Source organism: Symphalangus syndactylus, chromosome 24 (genome assembly GCF_028878055.3).
Source record: "Symphalangus syndactylus isolate Jambi chromosome 24, NHGRI_mSymSyn1-v2.1_pri, whole genome shotgun sequence".
Classification (NCBI taxonomy): Eukaryota; Metazoa; Chordata; class Mammalia; order Primates; family Hylobatidae; genus Symphalangus; species Symphalangus syndactylus.
The window spans coordinates 28,054,343-28,081,633 of NC_072446.2; the positions used below are offsets into that span (position 1 = coordinate 28,054,343).

Consider the following 27,291-nt stretch of genomic DNA (forward strand, 5'->3'; position numbering starts at 1 on the left):
GGGAGGCTGAGGCGGGTGGATCACCTGAGGCTAGGAGTTCGAGACCAACCTGGCCAACAGGGTGAAACCCCGTCTCTACTAAAAACACACAAAAAACTAGCTGGGTGTGGTGGCACACACCTGTAATCCCAGCTACTCAGGAGGCTGAGGCAGGAGAATCGCTTGTACCTGGGGGGCAGAGGTTACAGTAAGCCGAGATCATGCCACTGCACTCCAGCCCGGGCAACAGAGCGAGACTCTGTCTCAAAAAAAAAAAAGAATGGCACGTGCAGAATTCTGGCACATTGTATCATGAAATGTCTGTTTATCAGTGATGATCACCCACCCTCAAGCAGAAAGATCACCAGGGGGCAGCTTGCCCTGTGTCTTGGTTTTGAAGGTTTCAAACATCTTGCTCTCCTAGTTTCTTTTTTTTTTTTCTGTTTTTTTTTTTTTTTGAGACAGAGTCTTGCTCTGTCCCCCAGGCTGAAGTGCAGTGGCACGATCTCGGCTCACTGCAAGCTCCGCCTCCCGGGTTCACGCCATTCTCCTGCCTCAGCCTCTCCGAGTAGCTGGGACTACAGGCGCCCGCCAACACACCCGGCTAATTTTTTTTTTTTTTTTGTAATAGTAGAGACGGAGTTTCACCATGTTAGCCAGGATGGTCTCGATCTCCTGACCTCGTGATCCGCCCACCTCGGCCTCCCAAAGTGCTGGGATTACAGGCTTGAGCCACCACGCCCGGCCTTGCTCTCCTAGTTTCATCCAGCCTCCGAAGAAAAAAATCTTGACATTGCATTACATACATGCTGGAGGAGGCTAGACATGCCTGAGCTGTCTCTGTTCAGGGCCTGTGATTCTGAGCTCAGAAAATCTCCTAGGATCAGCCTTAATATTGATTCTAAGGTAAGGCTTATTTAGTTTTATTTATTTTATTTTATTTTTTTTTTTGAGACAGAGTCCCACTCTGTCACCCGGGCTGGAGTGCAGTGGCGCAATCTCGACTCACTGCAACCTGTACCCCCTGGGTTCCAGCGATTCTCCTGCCTCAGCTTCCCTAGTAGCTGGGGCTACAGGTGTGTACCACTACACCCGGCTAATTTTTGTATTTTTAGTAGAGACGGGTTTCACCATGTTGGCCAGGCTAGTCTCGAACTCCTGACGTCAGATGATCTGCCTGCCTCAGCATCCCAAAGTGCTGGGATTACAGGTGTGAGCCACCGTGCCCGGCCTGGTAAGGCTTATTTAGGATGGCACTACAGTATAGGGCATACTTTCTCAACGTTAGCACTATTGACATTTGGAGCTGGAAAAGTCTTTGTTTCGGGGGCGTGGGAGAGATGTGTCCTGTAGGATGTTTAATGTCATTCCTAGGCTTTACCCACTAGATGACAGTAGCACTCCACATTCACAGTGATGAAAACCAAACGTATCTCCAGACATTGCCAAATACCAGCTGGGAGACAAAGCTGCTCCAAATTAAGAACTGTTGTGGGAGAAAGAATGTTAGGTTCTGGTCAGACAGACCTGAGTCTAAAGCCTGTGTCACTTACCAGCTGTGTAACAGTGGAACAGTTATCTGTCTCTCCAACCCTTAGTTTCATCAACCATGAAATCCTATACTAACTGCTACCAGTTATTGAATGCTTTCATTGGTACAGTGATGAGCTCTTTGCATGGATAATTTCATTTGATTGTCAATAACAGAATCATGGGACCAGGCACGGTGGCTCACGCCTGTAATCCCAGCACTTTGGGAGGCCGAGGCAGGAGGATGACTTGAGGCCAGGATTTCGAGACCAGCCTGGCCAACGTGGTGAAACCCCATCTCTCCTAAAAATACAAAAATTAGCTGGGTGTGGTGGTGGGTGCCTGTAATCCCAGCTACTCGGGAGGCTGAAGCAGGAGAATCGTTTGAACCCAGCAGATGGAGGTTGCAGTGAGCCGAGATCGTGCCACTGCACTCCAGCCTAAGCAACAGAGCAAGACTCCACCTCAAAAAACAAACAAAAAAGCCCCTCCCCAAACCCCGCAGAATCCTGTAAAGACACTGACCAGTGGAAATAGGGAGGAAGATGAGGAGGGAGTGGTCCATATCAGGCATCTTCTCTGTACCTTGCATGAAAGCAGGTGACCTCACATGCATTTCTGCGCTGTCACTGGCTGTGTGATCTTGGGCAAATCACATTTCCCCTGGGGCTCAGTTTCCTCATTTGTGAAAATAATACCAGCTGAGGAATTCTGGAAAGATGGAGGCAATAATGCCTAGCACAGATTTGAATCTCCCCAACTCCCCAAATAAAAATAGAAAAAAATTCATAAACACATTTACAACAAAACTAAGTGACAAGGCATCTTCATGAATTCCAAAAAACGAGTGGGGACAAATCACCAACAGCTACAAGGCCTGCATGCCATTGGCATCTCTGTGCAGTAGAAACAGAAAGGAAGCAGCAAGGTGTCTGACGGGCCTGAGACATGGAGAGTGCTAAAACTGCAACATGTATTCACGTGTTGTTGGGAAAACAGCAGCTGAAACTGGAAAGCGTTTTGCCAGCTCCAGTAGTGGGCGAGTGTAAGGTGTTTGCCACACAACCTTAAGTTTAAAGGAGCTTTTAACCTCTGCGAATTATTGAGTCATTTTAACCAGTAATTATAGCATCTTTCAATTTTATCAGCCCTTGTATCCTTGAAAATGAAAGATTCCAAATGTGGAAGAAAGAAACTACAGATGTAATACAGAATAGATTCCATAAACATCCTATAAAACTCTATTTACGTTGGATATATCAATGTGAACTCGAGACTATTTTTAAAGGAAATGGATATGCATGTATTCATATATATAATACCTAGCTCTAGCTACTAAAAAGACTTAAACCATGATCAATCTTGTAGCAATGAGCATATCTTGCACCCAGATAATAGTTTTGATTAATAAAAATAAAAAGACTTCTTGAAGAAATTACTCATTCCAGATCTGTAGCAGAAAATATACAAAATGAGCCTGGAATATCTTGTCACGCCAATTAACAAGGAAGCTATCAAAGGCTACCAGGGTCACACCAAAAGGACTTAGAAGCCAGCCTGCAGATGAAACAATTTTAGCTACAACAAAGATAATACTTGCAGTTGATTGAAACTCATCAAATATGTTTAGCCGGGCGTGGTGGCTCACGCCTGTGATGCCAGCACTTTGGGAGGCCGAGGTGGGCGGATCACCTGAGGTTCGGAGTTAGAGACCAGCCTGACCAACATGGAGAAACTCCATCTCTACTAAAAATACAAAATTAGCCGGGCGTGGTGGTGCATGCCTGTAATCCCAGCTACTCCGGAGGCTGAGGCAGGAGAATGGCTTGAACCCCAGAGGCGGAGGTTGCTGTGAGCCGAGATCACGCCATTGCACTCCAGCCTGGGCAACAAGAGCGAAACTCCGTCTCAAAAAACAAACAAACAAAAACAAAACTCATCAAATATGTTTAAAACCCTGGGTTCATAATGATATCCAGTAAATCGATCACCTTCTGAAGATGGCATGGAAATAAATTGGATTCTTGAAAACTAGGTAAATAAAAAGAAAGAATCTAGTCATTCTCCTGCCTTTCCTAAATGAACTGTAGCACTGGGTAACCAAATAATAGATAAAGGGAAGAAGCTTCCTATAAAATTGCTACAGATAATACATGAAAACAAAATGATGCAATATTGCCATTTTGTTATTTACAGTGAATTAATGTATCTAGCCATTGTACACAATGGCAGCTAACATCAAAAAAGGAGCAAACTCCAGCCTTGTAGGAGCTGCTTGGAAAGGAGTCCAGCATCAGCTATAATCATGCCAAAAAGATGGACCCTGAGTCTGATCCAGCTGCTAATTTGCAGGAAATGCAGAGGTCAGAGGGCCGTGTTGTATTGTACTATGAGGATGCAACTGACAAAAATTCAAACTTTGAGAAACTACACGTAAAACAGCCTGAATTCAACAGATAAACTTCAAGGAAGAGAAAAGGATGGAAGAGGAACCTGTAGACTATTTTTTAAAAGAGGCTTTTGGATTAATAAAATAGGCTTTTGGCCGGGCACCACAGCTCATACCTGTAGTCCCAGCACTTTGGGAGACCTAAATGGAAGGATCGTTTGAGGCCAGGAGTTCAAGACCAGCCTGGGCAACATGGTAAAACCCTGTCTCTACAAAAAAACACAAAAATTAGCCAGGTGCGGTGGCACATGCCTGTAGTCCTGGCTACTCAGGAGGCTGAGGTGAGAGGATCACCTGAGCCTGGTGTGTTTGAGGCTGCAGTGAGCGGAGATTGCAATGGTGCACTCCCTCCTGAGAGACAGAGTGAGACCTTGTCTCCAAAAAACAAACAAACAAACAAAAAACAAAAACAAAAAAAAGAAGCTTTTAAAAAGTGGACAGAGCCGGGTGCGGTGGCTCACACCTGTAATTCCAGCACTTTGGGAGGCCAAGGCAGGTGGATCACCTGAGGTCAGGAGTTCAAGACCAGCCTGGCCAACGTGGTGAAACCCCGTCTCCACTAAAATACAAAAATTAGCCAGGTATGATGGTGGGTGCCTGTAATCCCAGCTACTGGGGAGGCTGAGACAGGAGACTCTCTTGAACACGGTAGACAGTGGTTGCAGTGAGCCAAGATCATGCCACTGCCTGGGCGGTTGAGCGAGACTCCATCTCAACAAAAGATAAAGAAATAAAAATAAAAAGTGGATACAACTAAACAATAACATCTAGGAATGCACACTCAGATGATTAAGTCATGAAGAAATGCAAGGAAGTAATTAATAGTCAGATTAGTGATTATTTTGGGGGCAGGGGCTGTGATTGGTATGGAGTACCTGGTGAGGTGGGAAGGAGAACACTGAGATGGCTGGAAAAATTCTGTTTCTTGACCTGGGTGGTGGTTACAGGGTGTTTGCCTTGATATAAGTCACTAAGCTACAGTTTTTTTTTTGAGATAGTGTCTCGCTTTGTTGGCTGGGGTGGAGTACAGTAGTGTGATCTCAGCTCACTGTAGCCTCAGACCTCCGCAGACTCAAGTAATCCTCCTACTTCAGCCTCCTGAGTAACTGGGGCTACAGGTACATGCCACCATGCCTGGCTAATTTATGTATTTTTCGTAGAGATGGTGTTTCAGATTTTGCCATGTTGCCCAGGTTGGTCTCAAACTCCTGGGCTCAAGCGATCTACTCACCTTGGCTTCTCAAAGTGCTGGGATTACAGGTGTGAGCCACTGCACCTGGCTGTTACAAATTTAATTTGTGTGGTTTTCTGCATCTGTTTTGCTCTATAATATAAAGGTTTTAAAAAATGAAGACAGCAGGACCTACTTCACAGTATGTGTGTGTGCATATGTGTGTATACATGTACATATACATGTATCTAAATGTATGGCTTCTGTTAGCACTAGGTATATAGGTAGAGGCTCACTAAATATGAGTTCCATGTGAATTTTGTTCAAAACACTGACCCGTGTGATTTCAGCACCATTACTGACATTACTAACTTGTGTGGCTAATTAAAAATAGTTCATGCTTCCCAACTGGGGCAGAGACTGGAAAAATAAAACAAAATAAAAAATCGTTAATGGTTATTAGGTGATACTATGTGCCAGGCACTGTTTCCACTGCAACTAATCTAACTGAATCCTTATAACTGTATTATGATTATTCCCATTTTACAGAGAAGAAAACTGAGGCTTACAGAGATTCCCTGTGGCCACACAGGAGGTGGCAGGGTAGCCTGTTTTGTTTTGTATTGTTTTGTCTTGAGGCAGCGTCTCACTCTGTGGCCCAGGCTGGAGTGCAGTGGCACAATCTTGGCTCATTGCAACCTCTGCCTCCTGGTTTCAGGCGATTCTCCTGCCTCAGCCTCCCAACTAGCTGGGATTACAGGGGCACGCCACCATGCCCGGCTAATTTTATTTGTATTTTTAGTAGAGATGGGGTTTTGCCATATTGGCCAGGTTGGTCTCGAATTCCTGGCCTCAAGTGATCCACCCTCCTTGGCCTCCCAAAGTGCTAGGATTACAGGCATGAGCCACCGCACCTGGCCAGCAGCCTGGTTTGGAACCCAGGCAGTCTGGCTCTCAGCTCTGCCCTCTCATCCACTGTAGCATGTGTACCATACTGTTTTTTACTTGGTGTCTAGTGCCCCTGTTTGCAGTAACTCTCCCTTATGGAGTGCCTGCTAATGTGTGTGCCATTCTTTGACATTCACTACACGAATCTCACATCAACCCTGGAAGGTGAAAGTACTTGTTAGTCTGCATTTGGTGGCTAGGAAAACTAGAACTCAGAGAGCTGAAAAACTTGCTCAAAGTAACAGAGTAAGTAAATGGCAGTAGGTGGTGGGGGAGGAGTTTGAATTGGGGACAGGGAGGGTTCATACTCTGACCCTTGGGATTCTAAAGAACAAAATGTCCTATACTCTTAAACAGATGCTCATCTGATGGGGCTGACCCAGTTTAAGGTCATGGGTTGCCCAACCAGTGGTCCGGAGCCTGGCTTGGCTTGAGAAGTGTCCAGACGCGGGGCTGGGGGAAGTTAGAGGCTTGGCAAACACCAGACATGTTTGACCCCAATCAGAGGGTTGTGCAAAGCTTGTGACCCCTGGGCCTGGGGTTCCCTAAGGGGCGAGAGACTCCTGTTTCTCAGTGTGCCAGCCTTGTGCTCACAAGCTGCAGAATCAGGAGCTAGAACGAAGCTGGCCACCTCTCAGGATGGGGTAAAGAGATGCCCATGGGTTGGCTGTGCAGATTTCCCAGAAGTGGGAAGAACCTGGCTGAGTTTTTGTGGTCACACATTGATTTCCTAACCGGAGTCAGCATGGCTGCTTGGAGGTACAGCATGTCCTTTCTGTTCCCAGGGGCCCTGGATCCCAGCCTGGCTGAAGCATTTCCAAAACAGGGCCTGGAATAGTGAGGGAAATGGAAGGGGTGGAGATCCCACATCCCCTCCGTCAGTACCGGCCACCCACCATTGTATTAATAACGCCCAGCATGGACTGAGTTCTTACCAGGTGTCAGGTCCCATGCTAAGCATGTATGTATTCACTTAACTAGCCTTACAGAGATGCAATGGAGTAGAGGCTCTTCCATTTAACAAAGGAGTAAACAGACTCAGAGAAGCCACATCACTTGTAAATGGTCCCACGGAGATGGAATTTGCAGGTCTGTGACTGTGGAATCCTGGAGTGTTAGCTCCACAAATTCACTACTTCACTCAGCCCTCACCACAAACCCCCAGCAAGGATATGAAAAAACTGAGGCTTGGGGTGGTGGACATGACTTGTAAGATGTTTCTAGAAAGCTCTGCTGTGACAACCAGTAGCTGTTTTTTTTTGTTGTTTTTTTTTTTTTTTTTTTTTGAGACGGAGTTTTGCTCTGTCGCCCAGGCTGGAGTGCAGTGGCGGGATCTCGGCTCACTGCAAGCTCCGCCTCCCGGGTTCACGCCATTATCCTGCCTCGGCTTCCCGAGTAGCTGGGATCACAGGCACCCGCCACCGCGCCCGGCTAATTTTTTGTATTTGTAGTAGAGACGGGGTTTCACCGTGTTAGCCAGGATGGTCTCGATCTCCTGACCTGGTGATCCACCTGCCTCAGCCTCTCAAAGTGCTGGGATTACAGAAGTGAGCCACCGCGCCCGGCCCCAGTAGCTGTTTTTTAAGACCCCAGTCCAACTCTCTGGGATGGGACCTAGTTCACGGCAATATGGCCAAACGTACCAAGAAAGTCGCCATCGTCGGTAAATACGGGACCCGCTATGGGGCCTCCCTCTGGAAAATGGTGAAGAAAGTTGAAATCAGCCAGCATGCCAAGTACACTTGCTCTTTCTGTGGCAAAACCAAGATGAAGAGACGAGCTGTGGGGATCTGGCACTGTGGTTCTTGCATGAAGACAGTGGCTGGCGGTGCCTGGATGTACAATACCACTTCCGCTGTCATGGTAAAGTCTGCCATCAGAAGACTGAAGGAGTTGAAAGACCAGTAGACGCACCTCTACTCTTTAAGACATCACTGGCCTATAATAAATGGGTTAATTTATGTAACAAAAACAACAAAAAAAAAGAGCCCAGTCCAAACCCACAGCTGCTAAAATTTGGCCATGGCTACCCAAAACTGCTGCATTTATTATTACCCCTATACCCACCACATTCTCCTAGGATGGGAAGAGGAAGCAAAGAGTTCTTTGGTGACCATCTCCCTGGAAGGGTGGAATGGGGTCACGGGGGCTTTTCCATGAGAGGGGCCACTATTTGTAGAGATTAATGTGTGGCCATTATGAGGGGGCCCAGTGGTCTCATGTGGGCATGGACATCTAGAGGCTGAGAGAAATAGGCTGCCTGGCTGAATTGGTGAAGGAGCCACAGTGTGGGTGTGCTAAGGTAAGCCACATTCCCAGGACTTTCAGGGCACAGGCTGCCGGCTGGAGTGTTTCCCATGGGCCAGTGTTGGCAGAGAGCACCTACAAGTGGTCCTCTTGGGTCCTGTCCCCTAGAGCCTCCTGGAGGGGCAGAGGTGTGGCAGCAGCAAGAAGCTTGAGTTGGATGTTGGGTTCCTAAGGGCTGACGAAGGACTTGCAAGGGACCCCTATGAGGAGAGGTGCATCCCCCAAGGTCAAGAGTGAGAGGGCCCGTGTGACAGTGGCCATCTCCATGGAGCCCACGACAGAAATGGGCAGCTTGAAGCCAGCCAGGATAGTGGCAGCTCAAGGGAGACCCTTTCTCTCCCTTTGCCATCTCCAACACCCCCACCGTACCCCACATGTGGGTGAGGGAAGGAGAGATAGAGAAGTAGCCACCCACACCACCTCCCTGCAGCAGGCCTGAGGGCGAGCGGAGAAGGTTTAAACCCAAATCAAATTGGGAATTTTGGTTAGAAGCTTGACTGGACGTTCTCATTTCTAAATTGAGGTTGTGTTTGTGACCTAAAATGACCATAGAATTGCCTGTTTCCTCAGAACAAGCAGAAGAATAATGGAGAGATTTCACCCAGTGGCAGGGAAAATGTTTCTTCACCAAATACATCTTAGAAGGGACACTGGGAGATACAAATTAGGGTGTGCTTTGATTATGTCACAGGCCAGGTTTGTTCAACATGCTGGTCTCAGTGAGAAGGAGGATTCTCCAAAACAAGTCTAGGAAGTGAATGTTCTAGAATGTTCTAGAACTTGGTTCATTAGGCAAGCAAGAAATGTGCCTCTGGGAACCTCTTGAGCCCGGGGCTAGCACACCAACACCATCCCCCCAGATGCTTCAGTTGTAGGCTTCTAATGGCTTACTATTTCCATTTCTATGGAGAACTGCCATCTCAGGAATCATCTCACCCTAGAGTTTATTCCCCTTACCCACAGGGTGGCTGGCAGCCAACAGCTGACTCGTACAGAGGTACACAAAGCCAGCCTTTTTGCTAGACTTTACCTGAGACCACATCTTTGCTTGTTTCCCTCCCTGTCTTGCTTCCCTTCATCCCTTGCAGGTTCTTTCCTTTATAAATCACACAGTACCTAATCTTTGCCTCAGGCTCTGTGTCTGAGGAGCTGAAGATGATTCTGGGCATCAGGAGGTGCTTTTGTGACTGGGCTCTTTCACTAGATCTGAGCTAGGTAATCCATTAGCAAAACTTCTAGATCCTAAATCAAACTACATAGATTCAAATCACAGCACCATTACTTCACTGCTGTGTGACCTTGGCCAATGACTAGTTACTACGTCCCAGTTTTCTCGTCTGTCATAGAGAAGGCAAACACTGACCCACCTCACAGGGCTTTGCAAGGATTCAACATACAAAAGCACCTAGGATAGTGCCCGGCACAATCGATGGTGCTATTGTTATTCCTCCAGGCTAACAGCACTGACTAAGTGCAAAGGAAGTGGCTTTTTGCCGTCTAGTTGAGGATGCTGTATCCTGGGGTAAGTGGCCAGATCATAGAATGGCTGCAGTTCAATTGTAATAAAATAATCACCCTTGGCCAGGCTGGCGGCTCACACCTGTAATCTAGCACTTTGGGAGGCCAAAGCAGGTGGATCACCTGACGTCAGGAGTTCGAGACCAGCCTGGCTAACATGGTGAAACCTTGTCTCCACTAAAAATACAAAAATTAGCCAGACGTGGTGGTGCGTGCCTGTAATTCCAGCTACTTGGGAGGCTGAGGCAGGAGAATCACTTGAACCTGGGAGGCAGAGGTTGCAGTGAGCTGAGATTGCAACACTGCACAAGACTCCATCTCAGAAACAACAACAGCAACAACAAAAACCCACCCCTTATGGAACCTCTACTATGTCCCAGTCCCTGTTCTACGTGCTGCGTATGTGCTTATGCGCTAGTTCACTCTGTCTTCACTACCTTTCAAAGCTGATATAATTATCTCCTTTTTTTTTTTGAGATGGAGTCTCACTCTGTTGCCAGGCTGGAGTACAGTGGCACGATCTTGGCTCACTGCAACCTCTGCCTCCAGGGTTCATGGCGATTCTCCTGCCTCAGCCTCCTGAGTAGCTGGGACTACAGGTGCGTGCCACCATACCCAGCTAATTTTTGTATTTTTAGTAGAGATCCGGTTTCTCCATGTTGGCCAGGATGGTCTCAATCTCTTGACCTCATGATCTGCCTGCCTCGGCCTCCTAAAGTGCTGGGATTACAGGCGTGAGCCACCACACTCAGCCAATTATCTCCATTTTACACATGAAAAAACTGAGGTCCGGACAGTCTAAGAAACCATCTATTAGATCCACAGGTTAAAAAAAAATGAGTGCATCTAAAATGACTATAATTAAAAAGGCCAGGCTGGGAAGTAGTTTGCAGTTTCTTAAAAAGTTAAACATATTCTTATGTGACCAGCAATTGTATTCCTGGATAATGAAAGCATTTGTCCAATCAAAGACATGTATGTGAGTGTTCGTAGCAGTTTTATTTGTAATAGGCAAAAACTGGGGGAAACAATGACATGCCCAGGGGCATGGGTGAAGAAACTGTGGCTTCTGTATCTTTCTTTGTTGTTTGGTTGAGACAAAGTGGAGTGCAGTGGTGCGATCATGGCTCACTGTAGCTCGACCTCAGGGCTCAAGTGATTCTCCCACCTCAACCTCCTGAGACTACAGACAGGCACACGCCACCAGGCCTGGCTAATATTTTGGTGTTTAGTAGAGACAGGGTTTCGCTATGTGGCCCAGGCTGGTCTCAAACTCCTGGGCTCAAGTGATCTGCTCGTCTCAGCCTCCCAAAGTGTTGGGATTACAGGTGTGAGCCACCGTGCTTCACCTGTGAGATCTATTAGGTTGGTGCAAAAGTAATTGCAGTTTTTGCCATTAAACGTAATGGCAAAATGGCCGGGCATGGTGGTTCATGCCTGTAATCCCAGCACTTTGGGAGGCCGAGGCAGGTAGATCACTTGAGTCCAGGAGCTCAAGACCAGCCTGGCCAACATGGTGAAACCCTGTCTCTACTAAAAATACAAAAATTAGCCGGACATGGTGTGTACGCCTGTAGTCCCAGCTACTCAGGAGGCTGAGGCAGGAGAATTGCTTGAAGCTGGATGCAGAGGTTGCAGTGAGCTGAGCTCATGCCACTGCACTCCAGCATGGGTGATAGAGCAAGACCCTGTCTCAAAAAAAAAGGTAACAGCAAAAACCGCAATTACTTTTGCACCAATCTAATATATGTACATCTACATCTCAATCCTACTTAGCAATAAACAAAGACAAACTATTGATACATGCAATAACATGAATGAATCACAAAATAATTATGCTGAATGACAGAAGTCAGACAGAAAGAGTACATATTGGCCGGGTGCAGCGGCTCAAGCCTGTAATCTTAGCACTTTGGGAGGCTGAGGTAGGCGGATCACCCAAGGCCAGGAGTTCGAGACCAGCCTGGCCAACATGGTGAAACCCCGTCTCTACTAAAAATACAAAAAATAAAAAATAAAAAAATTAGCCAGCTATGGTAGCGCACGCCTGTGATCCCAGCTACTAGGAAGGCTGAGGCAGGAGAATTACTTGAACCCCCGGGGGGCAGAGGTTTCAGTGAGCCACGATTTCACCAATGCACTGCAGCCTGGGCAACAGAGAGAGGCTCTGTCTCAAAAAAAAAAAAAAAAAAATTAAGAAAGAATACATATAGCATGATTTCATTTCCATAAAATCCCAGAAAATGTAAAGCCATCTATAATGAAAGAAAGCAACCTATAGTGATGATGGTTACCTGGGAATGGGGTGGTGGGATGAATGGGGGATGACTTATAAACGAGCATGAGGAAGCTTTTGGAAGCAATGGAAACACTTGGCATCTTGATTGTGGTGATGGTTCCTTGGGTATGTACATATGTTGAAACATCAAATTATTCAATTAAGTATGTATAGTTTATTGAACACCAATTATATCTCAACAATGCTGTTTATTTTTTATTTTTATTTTTACTTTTGAGACTGAGTCTCACTTTGTCACCCAGGCTGGAATGCAGTGGCACATTCTTGGCTCACTGCAACCTCCACCTTCTGGGTTCAAACGATTCTCCTGCCTCAGCCTCCCGAGTAGCTGGGATTACAGGTGTGCACCACCACGCCCAGCTGATTTTTGTATTTTTAGTAGAGATGGGGCTTCACCATGTTGGCCAGTTTGGTCTCGAACTCCTGACCTCAGGTGATCCGCCAGCCTTGGCCTCCCAAAGTGTTGGAATTATAGATGCGAACCACTGTGTCTGGCGATAACGCTGATTTTTTTTTTTTTTAAACTAGAGTGGCACAATGAAGATTTGAACCCATGTATGTCTCACTGGACATATGTCCAGGAACTGGCAAGTTATAAAAAGACCTCCTTTATTGGCTGGAGACATAGAATTAGTCCAAACGGTGTCACCTCCAGGAAGCCTTACTGTCACTTCCATGGAGGACAGTGGCCTGGGCCCACACCACCCTCCTGCCTGTCTTCAGCCTTTGCCAGTGGATCCTTTTCCAACTTGGAAGACTCCCCTTGCATCCTCCTCCATGTTGTCCTCCAAATGTGCTGGCTGAGAGCCCAGTGCCTGAATCAGAGGGACCTGGGTTTGAATCCCACCTCTGCCATTAAACACCAGCTATCTGACCTTGACTGTTTGGACTGCAGTGGCTATTCACAGGCGTGATCCCACCACTGATCAGCACGGGAGATTTGACCTGCTCTGTTTCCAACCTGGGCCGATTCACCTCTCCTTTGCTTCTCTGGGCTTCAGTTTCCCCATCTGAATAATAACAGAAGCTACCTTGGGATTGCCTCAAGAATCAAATGCGAGAGAGTTCACCTTAAACAATGAGTGGAGGGCCTAGTGTGTAATAAAGCACTCAATAAATGTTAACTATTATTGATCTTCACCTGGGCAGTGGCTGCTGTTTAAGTTTCTCAGCCTTTCAATCAGGTACTTCCGACCCAGCTCTATTTATTGACATGGAAAGATGCCCAAAGCATACCGCTGAAGGGAAAAAAGCAGGCTACAAAAGAATATATGCCTCACAGGTCATTTTAAAGATCAAAGCTAACAATGGACATCTAGCTCCTAGTAGGGTACCTGGGACGCAGGAAGCTGTCACTGAAAGCTAGCTGTGACTATTAGTAATATGAAAGCATTTTTGTAGTCCGTATGATGCCACATTCAAATATTATGTGAGTTCCTGTGAAACGAGATGATATTTGCAATGTGCTTGCATCAAAGGGAGGTAGAGCTGCGTGTTCCCTTCTGCCTTCCTTCTGACACATTTCAGGGAGTGATCATGGGCAGGGCTTGAGTTGGCCTTGGGACCCATTGATTTGATGTGAATTTTGTTACTTTTTTTTTTTTTTAAGAGAAGGAGTCTCACAGTTTGGACTGCAGTGGCTATTCACAGGCGTGATCCCACCACTGATCAGCACGGGAGATTTGACCTGCTCTGTTTCCAACCTGGGCCGGTTCACCTCTCCTTAGGCAACCTGGTGTTTCTTTGCTCCCAGGAGGTCATGTTTTGGTCCTTTTTTATGTGGCACTGGAGTGAAAGAAAAGAAAAAAAGCATTGCCCTTTGGCATTGAGACTACAAACTTGGGTTTAGGGTGCTCTTTGTAATAACTGAGGTACTATAACAAATTAAACACTCGAGGGCGCTCCAGTCTATCAGCAATAGAGAGAAATACAAAAAGCCATGATAATAATGATGCTGTATGAATGCTGCTGTTACATTTAACAATGCTGTTTACACTTAACATTGAGTTCTTACCATGACAGCCTAAAATGTAGCAAGAGAGTCACAAACTTTATCACATTTTAACCTTGCAAACATCCCATCAGTCAGATAATATCAAAGATTTTATAATAGGGTATATCGCTCGTGGGATTTAAAAAATTTGTGTAATTTATATATATACATACATATATATATATAATTTTTTTTGAGACAGGGTCTCACTCTGTCGCCCAGGCTGGAGGGCAGTGGCACAATTGCGGCTCACAGTTGCCGAGATCTCCTGAGCTCAAGCGATCCTCCTGCCTCCGCCTTCCAAGAAGCTGGGACTGGCCGGGCACGGTGGCTCACGCTTGTAATCCCAGCACTTTGGGAGGCCGAGGCGGGCGGATCAAGAGGTCAGGAGATCGAGACCATGGTAAAACCCCGTCTCTACTAAAAATACAAAAAAACTACCCGGGCGTGGTGGCGGGAGCCTGTAGTCCCAGCTACTCGGAGAGGCTGAGGCAGGAGAATGGCGTGAACCCAGGAGGCGGAGCTTGCAGTGAGCCGAGATCGCGCCACTGCACTCCAGCCTGGGCGACGGAGCGAGACTCCGTCTCAAAAAAAAAAAAAAAAGAAGAAGCTGGGACTACAGGTATGCACAACCATACCTGGCTGATTTTTTAATTTTTCTGTAGAGACGGCGTCTTGCCATGTTGCCCAAGCTGGTCTTTGACCTCCCAAAGTACTGGGATTACAGATGTGAGCCACTGCAACTGTCCTAAAAATATTTTTTTGTGGAGTTGTAATTCACAAGTGTTGTAAAAGGTAAAAACATTAAGTGTACAGCTCGGTGAATTGTTACATGTGTATACACACAGGTAATCTCCATCCAGAACAAGATGTAAAGCTTTTCTGATATCCTTTCTACTCACTCCTACTCCCACCCAAGGAAACCATGCTCCTGATTCTATTACCATTTATTCGTTTTGCTTATTTCTGAACTTCACATAAATGGAATCATACATATGCAAACTTCAGGGTTGCCATAAAAATCCAGGATGTCATTTTATTTTTTTTTTGAGATGGAGTCTTGCCTTGTCACCAGGGCATCTTGGTTCACTGCAACCTCCACCTCCCGGGTTCAAGTGATTCTCCTGCCTCAGCCTCCTGAGTAGGTGGGATTACAGGCACCCGCCACCATGCCCAGCTCATTTTTGTATTTTTAGTAGAGACAGGGTTTCACCATGTCGGCCAGGCTGGTCTCAAACCCTTGACCTCAAGCGATCCGCCCACCTTGGCCTCCCAAAGTGCTGGGATTACAGGTGTGAGCCACCACACCCCGCCTTGTTTAGACGTTTTTAGAAAGGCAAACAGCAAGCAACATCAGACCCAACCAGATGGATAACGAATGGTGACCCACCAGGCTGGGGGAGCATCCTTCCAAGCGTCCCTGAAACCACTGTGCAGGCCGCTTCGGAGACAGGCCCGGGCCTCCCCGTGGCAAGGGCTGCTGGGAGTTTCCTGCCTGTGACCACCCCCACCTCGTGACCCAGCTCCTATCACCCCAGCCTCAGAAAGGCTGGGCCGTGGGGCCATAAATGCCTGCTATCATCAGTCCGTATCTCTAGAGCCGGGCTGTTTGCCAGGAGCCCTGCAATTATTTTTATTACATACAAGTCCTATAATTAATTTTTATCACTGTTTTCTCACAGCCACCTTGCAAGGAGGGCTAGTTTTGCTCTCTTTTGGTTTGGAGTTGGGGGAACTGGAACCCAGGCCTTGAAGGGGTTTCAGGGAATTTCCTGGCTTTGCCCAAAGCTCTAGAAAGGGTTAGGGTTTGAATTCACAGACTGTGCTGGGGTCAGAGCAGAGAGTTGGCAGCAAGGTGGCAGGGTGGGGGGTGGCGGAGAATAGCCATTCAGAGTAGACGAAAGCCCTGAGGCTTGGCTGCTTCCTAGCTGTGTGACCTTAGGCAAGTCACTCAAACTCTCTGTGCCTTAGGTCCTTTTTTTTGTTTTTTTGTTTTTTTCTTTTTGAGACTGAGTTTCGCTCTTGTTGCCCAGGCTGGAATGCAATGGTGCGATCTCGGCTCACCGCAACCTCTGCCTCCCAGGTTCAAGCGATTCTCCTGCCTCAGCTTCTTGAGTAGCTGGGATTATAGGCATACAACACCACGCCCGGCTAATTTTGTATTTTTAGTAGAAATGGGGTTTCTCCATGTTTGTCAGGCTGGTCTCTAACTCCTGACCTCAGGTGATCCGCCCCCTCCCAAAGTGCTGGGATTATAGGTGTGAGCCACGGCGCCCGGCTCCCCCCACCTTTTCTTTTTTAAGAGACATGGTCTTGATCTGTTGCCCAGGCTGAAGTGCAGTGGCCTGATCATAGCTCACTGCAGCCTTGAGCTTCTGGGCTCAAGAGTTCCTCTTGCCTCAGCCTCCTGAGCAGCTAGGACTACAGGCAGGCATCACCGAGCCCAGCTAATTCGAAAAATCTTTTTTGGTAGAGTTGGGGGTTTTACTATGTTGCCCAGGCTGGTCTTGAACTCCTGGCCACAAGCAATCCTCCCATCTCGGTCTCCCAAAATTCTGAGATTAACAGGCATGAGCCACTGTTCCTGGCTGTGCCTTAGGAAGGAATAACAGTACTCACCTCAGCAGTTAGTACAGACGAGTGCCCAGTAACTGAGGTTCTATTGACTCTTGAGTCGGAAACTGGATTCATCCAGGACCTGTCCCACTGGATGACTTGGTCGTGCCCCTTGCCATCTCTGAGCCTCAGATGCCTTATCTGTAACATGGACATCATCTTGCCTGCCGCACCCCCTGGTCTCTCATCTCTAGTCCCATCGGTCTTCACAGCTTCCAACCGCCCCCAGCTTTGCCTTGTTAACTCCCAATTATCCACTCAGATGTTCTTCCTTCTCTCCCTCCTTCTCTTCACTCATTTAATAAATATTTTGTGACACCTGCTATGTGCCAAGTGATGGATAAGACAGGCAAAATCATTGTCTTCATGAAGGGGAGATAGACAATAAACTAAAAAAAGAGAAAAAAGGGCTGGGCACAGTGTCTCACGTCCATAATCCCGGCATTTTGGGAGGCAGAGTCAGGCGGATCACCGGAGCTCAGGAGTTCAAGACCAGCCTGGCCAACATGGTGAAATCCTGTCTCTACTAAAAATACAAAAAAATAGACAGGCATGGTGGTGGGCGCCCATAATCCCAGCTACTTGGGAGGCTGAGGCAAGAGAATCACTTGAACCTGGGAGGCAGAGGTTGCATTGAGCCGAGATCTTGCCACTGCACTCCAGCCTGGGTGACAGAGCGAGATTCCATCTCAAAAAAAAAAAAAAGGAAAAAAGAAAGAAAACCCCAAATAAACAAGGGAATTGCAGACTGTAATCAGCATTTCCTAAGAGGAAGTTATAGTACCCTAAGAGGAAGTAACTGGGAAGATTGCTTCCTAGAAAGGCCTCTCCAAGGAGATACTTTTGTTTTTTCGTGTTTTTTTTTTTGAAACAGGGTCTGGCTCTGTTGTCCAGGCTGGAGTGCAGTGGTGAGCTCAGCCCTGACAATTGTATTCTTTTGACCTGTTCAGCAAAGGGTCGTCAGATGCTTCCCATACTTGGAATGGATTATTTCCTCATTTGTTTTCCCTTCTATCCAAACACAATCCTGCTTTGTCCAGGGAAATATTTCCAAATGGTAATGGTTTCTGTGTACGTGTTTCAAAAAATTTTACATAAATTTTGAAGTATAACACACATATGGCTGGGCACGACGGCTAATGCCTGTAATCCTAACACTTTGGGATGCTGAGTCGGGAGGATCACTAGAGCCCAGAAGTTGGAGGCTAGCTTGGGCAACATAGCAGGACCCTGCCTCTACAAATAATAATAATAAATTAGCCAGGCATGGTGGCACGTGCCTGTATGTAGTCCCAGCTACTCGGGAGGCTGAGGTGGGAGGATTGCCTGAGCCTCAGGAGGTGGAGCCTGCAGTGAGCTGTGATGGTGCCACTGCACTCCAGGCTGGGTGACAAAGGCTTCAACTCAAAAGAAAACAAAAACCAAAAAACAGACATCAAAAATGCACAAAACTCAAGTGTGCAGCTCAATGAATCATCGCAAACAGAACCCCCATGCCACTGGGACCCAGATGAAGAAATGGAACCTGGCCAGGCTCCCAGAAGTCTTCCCTTTACCCCTCCCAATCACTCACTAGCACCTCTCTCCCGGGTAACCACAAGCCTGACTCCTGACACCAGAGATGAGTCTTGTCTGTTGTTAAACGTTAAAGAAACAGAATAACACAGGATGTAGTCTTTTGTGTCTGGCTTACGTTTGTGAGATTCATCCATATTTTTCATAGCTAGAGTTTATTCTTATTGCTGTCTAGTGTTCCATTGAATGAATATGCCACAGTTTCAAATAGTTGGTTTTTTTTTTTTTTTTTTTTTTTTGAGACGGTGTCTTGCTCTGTCACCCAGGCTGGAGTGCAGTGGTGCAATCTTGGCTCACTGCAACCTCTACCTCCCGGGTTCAGGCAATTCTCTGCCTCAGCCTCCCGAGTAGCTGGGGTTACAGGTGCCCGCCACCACGCCCGGCTAATTTTTGTATTTTTCATAGAGACAGGATTTCACCATTTTGGCCAGGCTGGTCTTGAACTCCTGACCTCGTGATCCACCTGCCTTAGCCTCCCAAAGTGCTGAGATTACAGTCATGAGCCACCGCACCTGGCCAGTGTTGTTGTTGTTGTTGTTGTTGACAGCTTTCCTGATAATCTGAGCATACGTTCAATTTGGGCAGGGCAGCGGTGGAAGGAGAGCAGGAACTGGGTTTGACCCACAGGCACGTTTTATTTCACACACCTTGTGTTTTTGTATTGTTTTCATTGAATTAGTTGCTGATGAAGATGGATGTTTATCTCCTCCTGAAGGATCTGCCATTGCTGGTCCCCAATTCCAAGTGCCTGGAGTTGAGTCCTGGCTGCATCTTCTCAGCTCATGCATTCCATTCCCGTTTGCCACAGTCCCCACCACTCCCTGTTGCCCTAAAACCACTCACTGACATCACGCACCTGGCCCTGTAAACATTTGAGTCTTCCATTCTAGCTTTAATTCAGCAGAGGTGGCCAAAAATGCTTTATTCTAAGGTCTGCACAACAATGGGCTAATCAAGCAGCTCAAGTTAGTTTATACGTGGCCTCCATAGTGTTAAATTTTGGGATGCATATTTCAGTGTTCAAAAATGTATTGTCATTATTACTATTTCAAAAATGTTTTAAAATATATTTCCATTATTATTATTATCATCATTATTGATATTATTGCTGTCTCCAAAGATGTTTTAAAAATATATTTGCCTGGCGTGGTGGCTCACGCCTGTAATCCCAGCACTTTGGGAGGCTGAGGTGGGCATATCACTTGAAGTCAGGAGTTTGAGACCAGCCTAGCCAAAACGGTGAAACTCCGTCTCTACTAAAAATACAAAAATTAGCTGGGCATAGTGGTGCATGCTTGTAATCCCAGCTACTTGGCAGGAGACTGAGGCTAAAGAATCTCTTGAGCCTGGGAGGTAGAGGTTGCAGTGAGCTGAGATAGTGTCACTGCACTCCAGCCTGGGTGATGGAGTAAGACTTCATCTTAAAAAATAAAAAATAAAAATATATCCAAATATATAGTAGAGGTCAAATTAAATATGGCAACTCTGGACCCAGATGGCCTGGAATCAAATCCTGGCTTTATACTCAGGAGTTGTGTGAACTCAGGCAATTACAGAAACTTTCTGTGCCACTGTATAAAGAGAGATGTTATTATTTACCTTGCTGGGTTCTTATAAAGATTAAATGAGCTAATATTTGTAAAGTCAGTGCCTGGCACAAAATAAGTATTCAACATATATTGTTTGGTTGTTTATTTATTTATTTTGAGATAGAGCCTGGAGTGCAGTGGCACGAACTTGGCTCACTGCAACCTCTGCCTGCTGGGTTCAAGCGATTCTCCTGCCTCAGCCTCCCAAGTAGATAGAATTACAGGCATCTGCCACCACTCCCAGCTAATTTTTGTGTTTTTAGTAGAGACGGGGTTTCGCCATGTTGGCCAGACTGGTCTCATACTCCTGACCTCAAGTGATTCGCCCGAGTCAGCCTCCCTAAGTGCTGGGATTACAGGCGTGAGCCACTGTGTCGGGCAGCTAGCTGTTTATTATCTTTGAAATTAGTATGGACAAGCTGACCATTTGACCTGCTGGGGTGACCAGCTATCCTAATCTGCTGAGACTGAGGAAGAGTTTCAGGACACAGGACTTTCAGAGCTAAAACTAGACAAGTCTTGGGCAAAAGAGGATGAGTTGGTCACCCTAGCCCTGCCTGATGGTAACATTTCACTCCAGTTTAACAGACTGACCTTTTACTTTTATTAAATTACAGGTTTGATGTTGAAAATGATATTTGCACTATGTATTGTAGAACCCCTCTCAAGCATCCTTATGATATAATTTCTGCAAAACACTAATCTTGCTTACATTTTCCTCACGTTACAGATTGGGAAAGTGAGACCCAGGGGTGCAAACCAGTCCAATATTAGCGGCAGAGCTCTTCCCTAGACCCGTCTTGAAGCCACTGTCCCATCATTGCCTCCACGTAGCTGGTGGATACTGTTTATCTGGTGCTCACCATGCACTAGGTAACACTGTAAGTGATTTTCATTAAATTTAATCTCATACAATCTTAGGAGGTGGGTTCTACCATTGTAACCATTTTAGAGATGGGATGCTTGTAGTTGTCTTCTGTCCCACTCACCCACCCATACCCCTGGGACTAGAATTCATTCATTCTGTACATCTTTGCCTGATTGTGGTTTCCTTGGAACTTTTGTTACAGGGAAACTCACCAGGGTTTCCTGGGTCTTGTTTAGCCATTGATCCTAACCTTCTGTCTGTTTTAAGACTTTTTTTTTTTTTTTTTTTGGGACAGAGTCTTGCTCTGTCACCCAGGTTGGAGTGCAGTGGCGCAATCTCGGCTCACTGCAACCTCCACCTCCCAGATTCAAGCAATTCTCCCTGCCTCAGCCTCCTGAGTAGTTGGGATTACAGGCGCTCACCACCATGCCTAGCTAATTTTTTTTTTTTTTTTTGGTATTTTTAGCAGAGACAGGGTTTCACCATGTTGCCCAGTCTGGTTTAAAACTCCTGACCTCAGGTGATCTGCCCCACCTTGGCCTCCCAACATGCTGGGATTACAGGCGTGAGCCACCGTGCCTGGCCTTGTTTTAAGATATTTTTAAAGGACCTTTTGTTTCAACTGGCAAGTGTCTGCTGCTCTCCTACTACAGGGGCTATGCAGTGACTGACAAAGAGACTTTGCCCTCAAGGACTCGAGGCTGCTGGGGAACCCTGCCCACCAGGGTCTCTCTCCACTGCACTATGGCCAGCTTGAGGGCAAGGATGGGGTCTTTTCATCTCTGTGTCACTAAGAGGAGATCAACAGCAGGTGTGGAAACTGGCAGATGACACCACAAAGCAGAGAGGGCAGCAGAAGTCTAGGATCCCAGCCATGAACTGTTGGGCTTCAGGCAGGGAGCAGTGGGAGACCCAAAGTCTCAGTGCTGTTGATATCTGGGGCTGGCTAATTCTGTTGTGGGGGATGTCATGTGCGGGGTAGGATGGTTAGCACTATCTGTTGCCTCTGCCAGTAGCATCTTCTCTACCGGTCATGACAACCTAAAGTATCTCCAGACATCACTGAATGTTCCCTGGGGGCAAAGTCACTCCAGATTGTGAACCACTGGCTTAACTGAAGCAAACTTAATGAAGGAAGTGTTTGCAGAGGTGAGGCATGCAGGGACTGGCAACAGTGGGGAGCTGTTAGCACCCCAAGGCCAAAGGGGTGAGAGAGAGAATGGTGTTACTTGACCCAGAGATAGCTGGAGCCATATAAGTGAGGCTAAGACAGGAGTTAAGGCCATGGAGAAATTCAGCCACTGCCAAAATTAAGGCAAAACAGGGAGGGAGCTGGAGGTGGCATAAACATGCCAACGTCCCCCTCATCCTGCCCTTTTATCTCTGCTGATTCCTCCCCTTGGCTGAATGCATTGTGATGTCAGAAGGCACAGGTGCCTCCAGACCACAGAGCAGGACAGACAGGGTTAGAGATTGGACTGCTTGCGTGTGGATGTGGTGGGTAAGCAGAGAAGAACCATCACAGGGAGGCAGGAACAAGCCCCAAAAGACAGGACTTTTATGTACATCCTGGAGGACGTGTACTTCTCCAGTTGGAGAAAGCTGGGAAGGAGTATCTCATCAGCGGGAAGAGCATGCGTGAAGCCATGGAGCTCTGAGACAGCCTGGCTCCCTGCATTGTTTATTTAATTGTAATTGTTTGTTTGATTGACTCTGCTCCGTGTGCACATGGTGAAAATAAAACATTTCAAAAGGTACAAAAGGGCATAAAATGAGAAGTAGGTCTTCCTCCCACCCTGACCCCAGCTACCTATCCCCCCCACACCCCCCCGAAAGCCATCTTGCTCTCCGGTCTCTCATCGCCTTCCGGAAGTAGTTGGTGCTCATGCTAGCTCGTGTCACTTAAACTCCTAATTTGATTTAATTTCACAGGTGTTTGCAGAGCCCCTGCTGTGTGCAAAGAAATGAACTGAGCTCTCTGGCCTCAGACCCTAAGCCCAACCCTGATCCACTAAGCACTGGCAGCTTCAGGCCCATCACTGCTGGCCTCCCATCTCTTTGTCCTAGCAACGGGTAAGCCTGTCACAGTTAAGTTGTTCAATTTATTTTATTATTTTATTTTGTTTTGTTTTATTTTTTGAGGTGGAGTCTTGCTCTGTCACCCAGGCTGGAGTGCAGTGGTGCTATCTCAGCTCACTGCAACCTCTGCCTCCCGGGTTCAAGCGCTTCTCCCACTGCAGCCTCCCGAATAGCTGGGATTACAGGCGCCCGCCACTACGCCATGGTAATTTTTGTATTTTTAGTAGAGATGGGGTTTCACCATGTTGGCCAGGCTGGTCTCAAACTCCTGGCCTCAAGTGATCCACCCGCCTCAGCCTCCCAAAGTGCTGGGATTACAGGTGTGAGCCACCATGCCCGGCCTCAATGGATGTTTTGTGGATTGAACTGAATTAAAACTGAACCATTGGTGGGAAGCAAATTATAATGCAGGAGACACATAAACCTTGGGTGTGGTTCAGGAGACCACGTGTTTTGGGGAGAGGAGTGAGGGTTCTGCCTCCAAAGACTTGCTCTTGCTGGAGCCAACGGACAGTTGTCTAAGAAGGGAATGCCTATAGTGTGACCTAGAGGGGGCGCTAGAGTGTGAGCAGGTTGGAACTTGATCAGGCTTTGTGGGACTTAATCTGGCTTAGATCAGTCCAGGGAAGACCAGATCTTGCCTGGCTACCCCCAGCTGGTGTCTGTAGCCCTTGGGGGAGTTTAAGACCAGGAAAGGGGAGTTTCTGGCCAGCTGCAGAAATGGGAAACCCCACAACCAACATGTAAACTTGTCGGTGCCTGGAAGCAAACAACCAAATCTGGGTATGAGATGCCCAGGCAGAAGCCGGGAGGCCAGAGCAGCCCAGGTCTCCAGGAGCAGACAAGGACCAGGCTCTTCCTTGCCTGCCCTGCTCTTCCCTGCTGGTCTCTCTTGTTCTCTCAACACCTGGCTCTTTCCTGACAGTGCCTGTGTGTTGAGCACTTCCGGACAAATACGCCTGCCATGATGGACCACATTTCTGTGCAGATGCTGAGTACACACTGGCGCCCACTCCCACAGCTGCTTTGCAAGGACAGTGTTAATGATCCTCACTTTGTAAACAAGGAAAACTGAAGCTCAGAAAGGAGGGATGGAGGGCAGTAAGGTTGGGCATCCTATACATATGGTGATATCATTGAACATTTTGTGTTGAAGAATGATGGAGTGTTGAACACAGAATCAGAGGATTTTATTTTATTTTATTTTTTGAGACGGAGTCTCAATCTGTCACCCAGGCTGGAGTGCAGTGGCGCGATCTTGGCTCAGGGCAACTTCCACCTCCTGGGTTCAAGGGATCCTTCTGCCTCAGCCTCCCGAGTCGCTGGGATCACAGGCGTACGCTACCAGGCCTGGCTGATTGTTTTGTGTTTTTACTGGAGACGGGGTTTCACAATGTTGGCCAGGCTGGTCTCAAACTCCCGACCTCAAGTGATCTGCCCACCGTGCCTCACAAAGTACTGGGATTACAGGCATGAGCCACTGTGCCTGGCCAAGAATTTTAGAATCATAAAATCCAGAAGTCCTGGGCTCCCAGGTTACCAGTATAACCCACACTGCCACCAACTCCCTGCCCATTCCCCACACTGTAAATGAAATGTCTCTCTGGGGCCCACCTCCCATTCACTCAGGCCTCTTCTCTCACCTGGGATCTTGTTCCAGACTTGTCTCTCGTCTCTTCTCCTTCCAAACCTGTACACAGCAGCCAGAGGCATCTTTCCAAACTACCAAGCAGATTGTGCCACTCTGCTGCCCCTTAAAACCCTTCCCTGGCTCTCCTTTGCCCTCAGGATAAAGTTCAAACTCCTTGACATGGTTTACTAGGTTCTCAGTCATCTGGCCACAGTCTCTGGCCACTCTGCCTTCTACCGCCCCCCACCCCCAACTCTATACCAACCCATACAGAACTCGTTTTGCTTCACCATATGTGCTGGATGGTGGCTGTCTCCCCCAACCCCTGGACTTTTGCACTGGCTGTTCCTGCTACCTGGAACACAGTCTACAACACCACCTCCTTCTCTGGTTGAAGTACTCTCTCTTCCTGTTTGCTCTGAGGACAGTTTCTGCTCACATCCCTCCTGAATATCTGGGTTGGTGTTCCTTCCTTTACCACACTCCCCACCCCAGCTGCTGTGCTTACCCATGTGACAGAGATCACTATATCATGTGTGCCCGTGTGTTTGCCTGTGTTGCCATCCATTCATGAGCCACAGGAGGGCAGATATCGGGGTCATCTTTTCTCTACTGAATCCCTAGCACCCAGCACTGTGCCTGGCAGAGAAGAGTTGTTCAGCCAAGATATATGTTGATAAATGAATCGTAAGATGTTAGAATCACAAGCTTTTAGAGCCATGGACTTGGTGAAACAGAAGCCTAAAGTCTCAGAATTATATAATCCTAGACTTAGCATTAATTATACACAGAAACTGAGAATCTCCAAATCTTAGGATCTCAAGGTTGAAAGAATTCTTATATAGGCATCTTGTCCAAGGACTATCAGTGGACTAGGAAAGTTTTAATTGTGCCCTTCTATATTATTTAATGTGTATTTTTATGTTTATTTATATAAAAACTATAATACATTTGTCTTTCAAACATTTATTTTATTTTAATAAAAGTTTAGTTGGCACCTAATGAGTGAGAATGCACTCACTGCAGCGGCCCCAAACATTTATTTTTATAATGTGTCCTTCTATATTTATTAAGCACTTAACTTATTTATTAACCAATATTAATTGAGCCTATTTATTCTCTGACCAGACACTGTGCTAGGCAACTATGTGAGTCATCTGTGGCTGCATAACTAATTACTAATTACTTTGATTTTAAAACAACAAACATGTATTACATCATAGTTTCTGTGTGGTAGGACTTCAGAAATGGCTTAGCTGGATGGTTCTGGCTTAGATCTCTCATGAGGTTGTAGTCAAAATACCAGCTGGGACTGTGATCCCCTGAAAGCTTGACTGGGGCTGGAGAATCCACTTTCAATTTGGCTCATTTGCGTGGCTGGCAGTTGGCAGGAGGCCTCAGTTCCTCCCATGTAGACCTTGCCATAGGATTGCTTGAGTGTCCTTCCAACATGGCCGCTGGCATCCCCAGAGCAAGGGATTCAAGGTGGCAAGATGAAATCCACAATGCCTTTTATCATCTAGCCTCAAAAGCCACACTCCATCTTTTTCACAATATCCTAGTGATTACACAGACAACGCTATTCAGTTTGGGAGGGGAGTACATAATGGTGGGGATACCAGGAAATGGGGATCACTGGGGGACGTCTTGGAGGCTGGCTACCACAGCAGCATTGAACAAGACTCAGAGTCTCTGCTCTTATGGAGTTAACAGTCTAGGGAGGGAAGGATAGAGGAAGACAATCAAACACGATGATTAGTTAGAGCTGGAGTAAGCAAACTACATTCATAGGCCAAATCCAGCCTACTGCCTACTTTTGTGAATAAAGTTTTATTGAACTCAGCCACACCCATTCACTTACGTATTGCTTATGGCTGTTTTACGCTGTAAGAGCAGACTTAAGTAGTTGCAGCAGGGACTGTGTATCCTGCAAAGCCTCATGTATTTAGCCAAGTGATCAGGGAAGGCCTCTCCAAGAGGCAACGTTTGAGTAGGGACCTGAATGTTTAGAAGGAAGTGGCCATAGGAAGAGCTGAGGACAGAATGTTCCAGATAAAGGGAACATTAGGGTAAAGGCTGTGAAATGGGAACAGCTTTAGTGTGTTGAGGAATAGGGAGGAGCCCAAGGGGGCTGGAATGGAGTGACTGTGGGGAGATGATCTCAGAGGCGTGATCAGGATCCAGGTTCTGTAGGACCTTGGGGCCCTGGTGAAGAATTTAAAATTGTTCCAAGAATAATGGGAAGCCATTGGAGGGTTTTAAGCAGAGAGAGGTAGGATCTGATGGGGATGGTAGAGATGCCTGGTGTAGTTTGGCCCCATTCTTTGAGCAAGATGGTGCCTCTACTGGCCCCCTAAGTGCAGCTGTCCTGGAACCTGTTAGTGTTGACAAGACTAAGGTAAAGACCTTTGGCATCACCCCACAATTACATGTTCAGGTCTTGCCAGTCCTTCTGACCTGGAAGTTCTTTCTTTTGACTCACTCTGAGTCCCCTGCTGTCCCTTGCCAGCCTGCCTCTTCTGGATCTAAGAAATCTGTGAAGTTGGAAAGAACACTGCATTTTGAGCCCTGGGTTCCAGACCGTGCCCTTCCCTGACTTGCTTGCAACAGGCCGGCAGCCTCTCTGTGTTTCAGTTTCCTTGTCTGTAAAATGAAGGGAGAGTCCAGTCTGTCTGGCCCAAGACGAGGTGATTAAATGTCCTAGGAAGAGCATGAAGGGCGTGTGGCAGCATGGGTTGGG

The 27,291-nt window shown here is 46.9% G+C and overlaps 1 protein-coding gene and 1 long non-coding RNA gene across 2 annotated transcripts; both read left to right on the plus strand.

Moving 5' to 3' along the window:
- Positions 1–7,706: 7,706 nt before the first annotated feature.
- On the plus strand, positions 7,707–8,056 carry LOC129474765 (large ribosomal subunit protein eL43-like). The gene has a single exon (XM_055266431.2). The coding sequence runs from the start codon at positions 7,707–7,709 to the stop codon at positions 7,983–7,985; it is 279 nt and encodes a 92-aa protein (XP_055122406.2). The 3' UTR covers positions 7,986–8,056.
- A 14,728-nt stretch (positions 8,057–22,784) lies between these two features.
- LOC129474775 (uncharacterized) lies at positions 22,785–24,124 on the plus strand. The gene is made up of 2 exons (XR_008654633.1): positions 22,785–22,915; positions 23,847–24,124. It is a non-coding gene; the product is annotated as an uncharacterized lncRNA (long non-coding RNA).
- Positions 24,125–27,291: the final 3,167 nt, after the last annotated feature.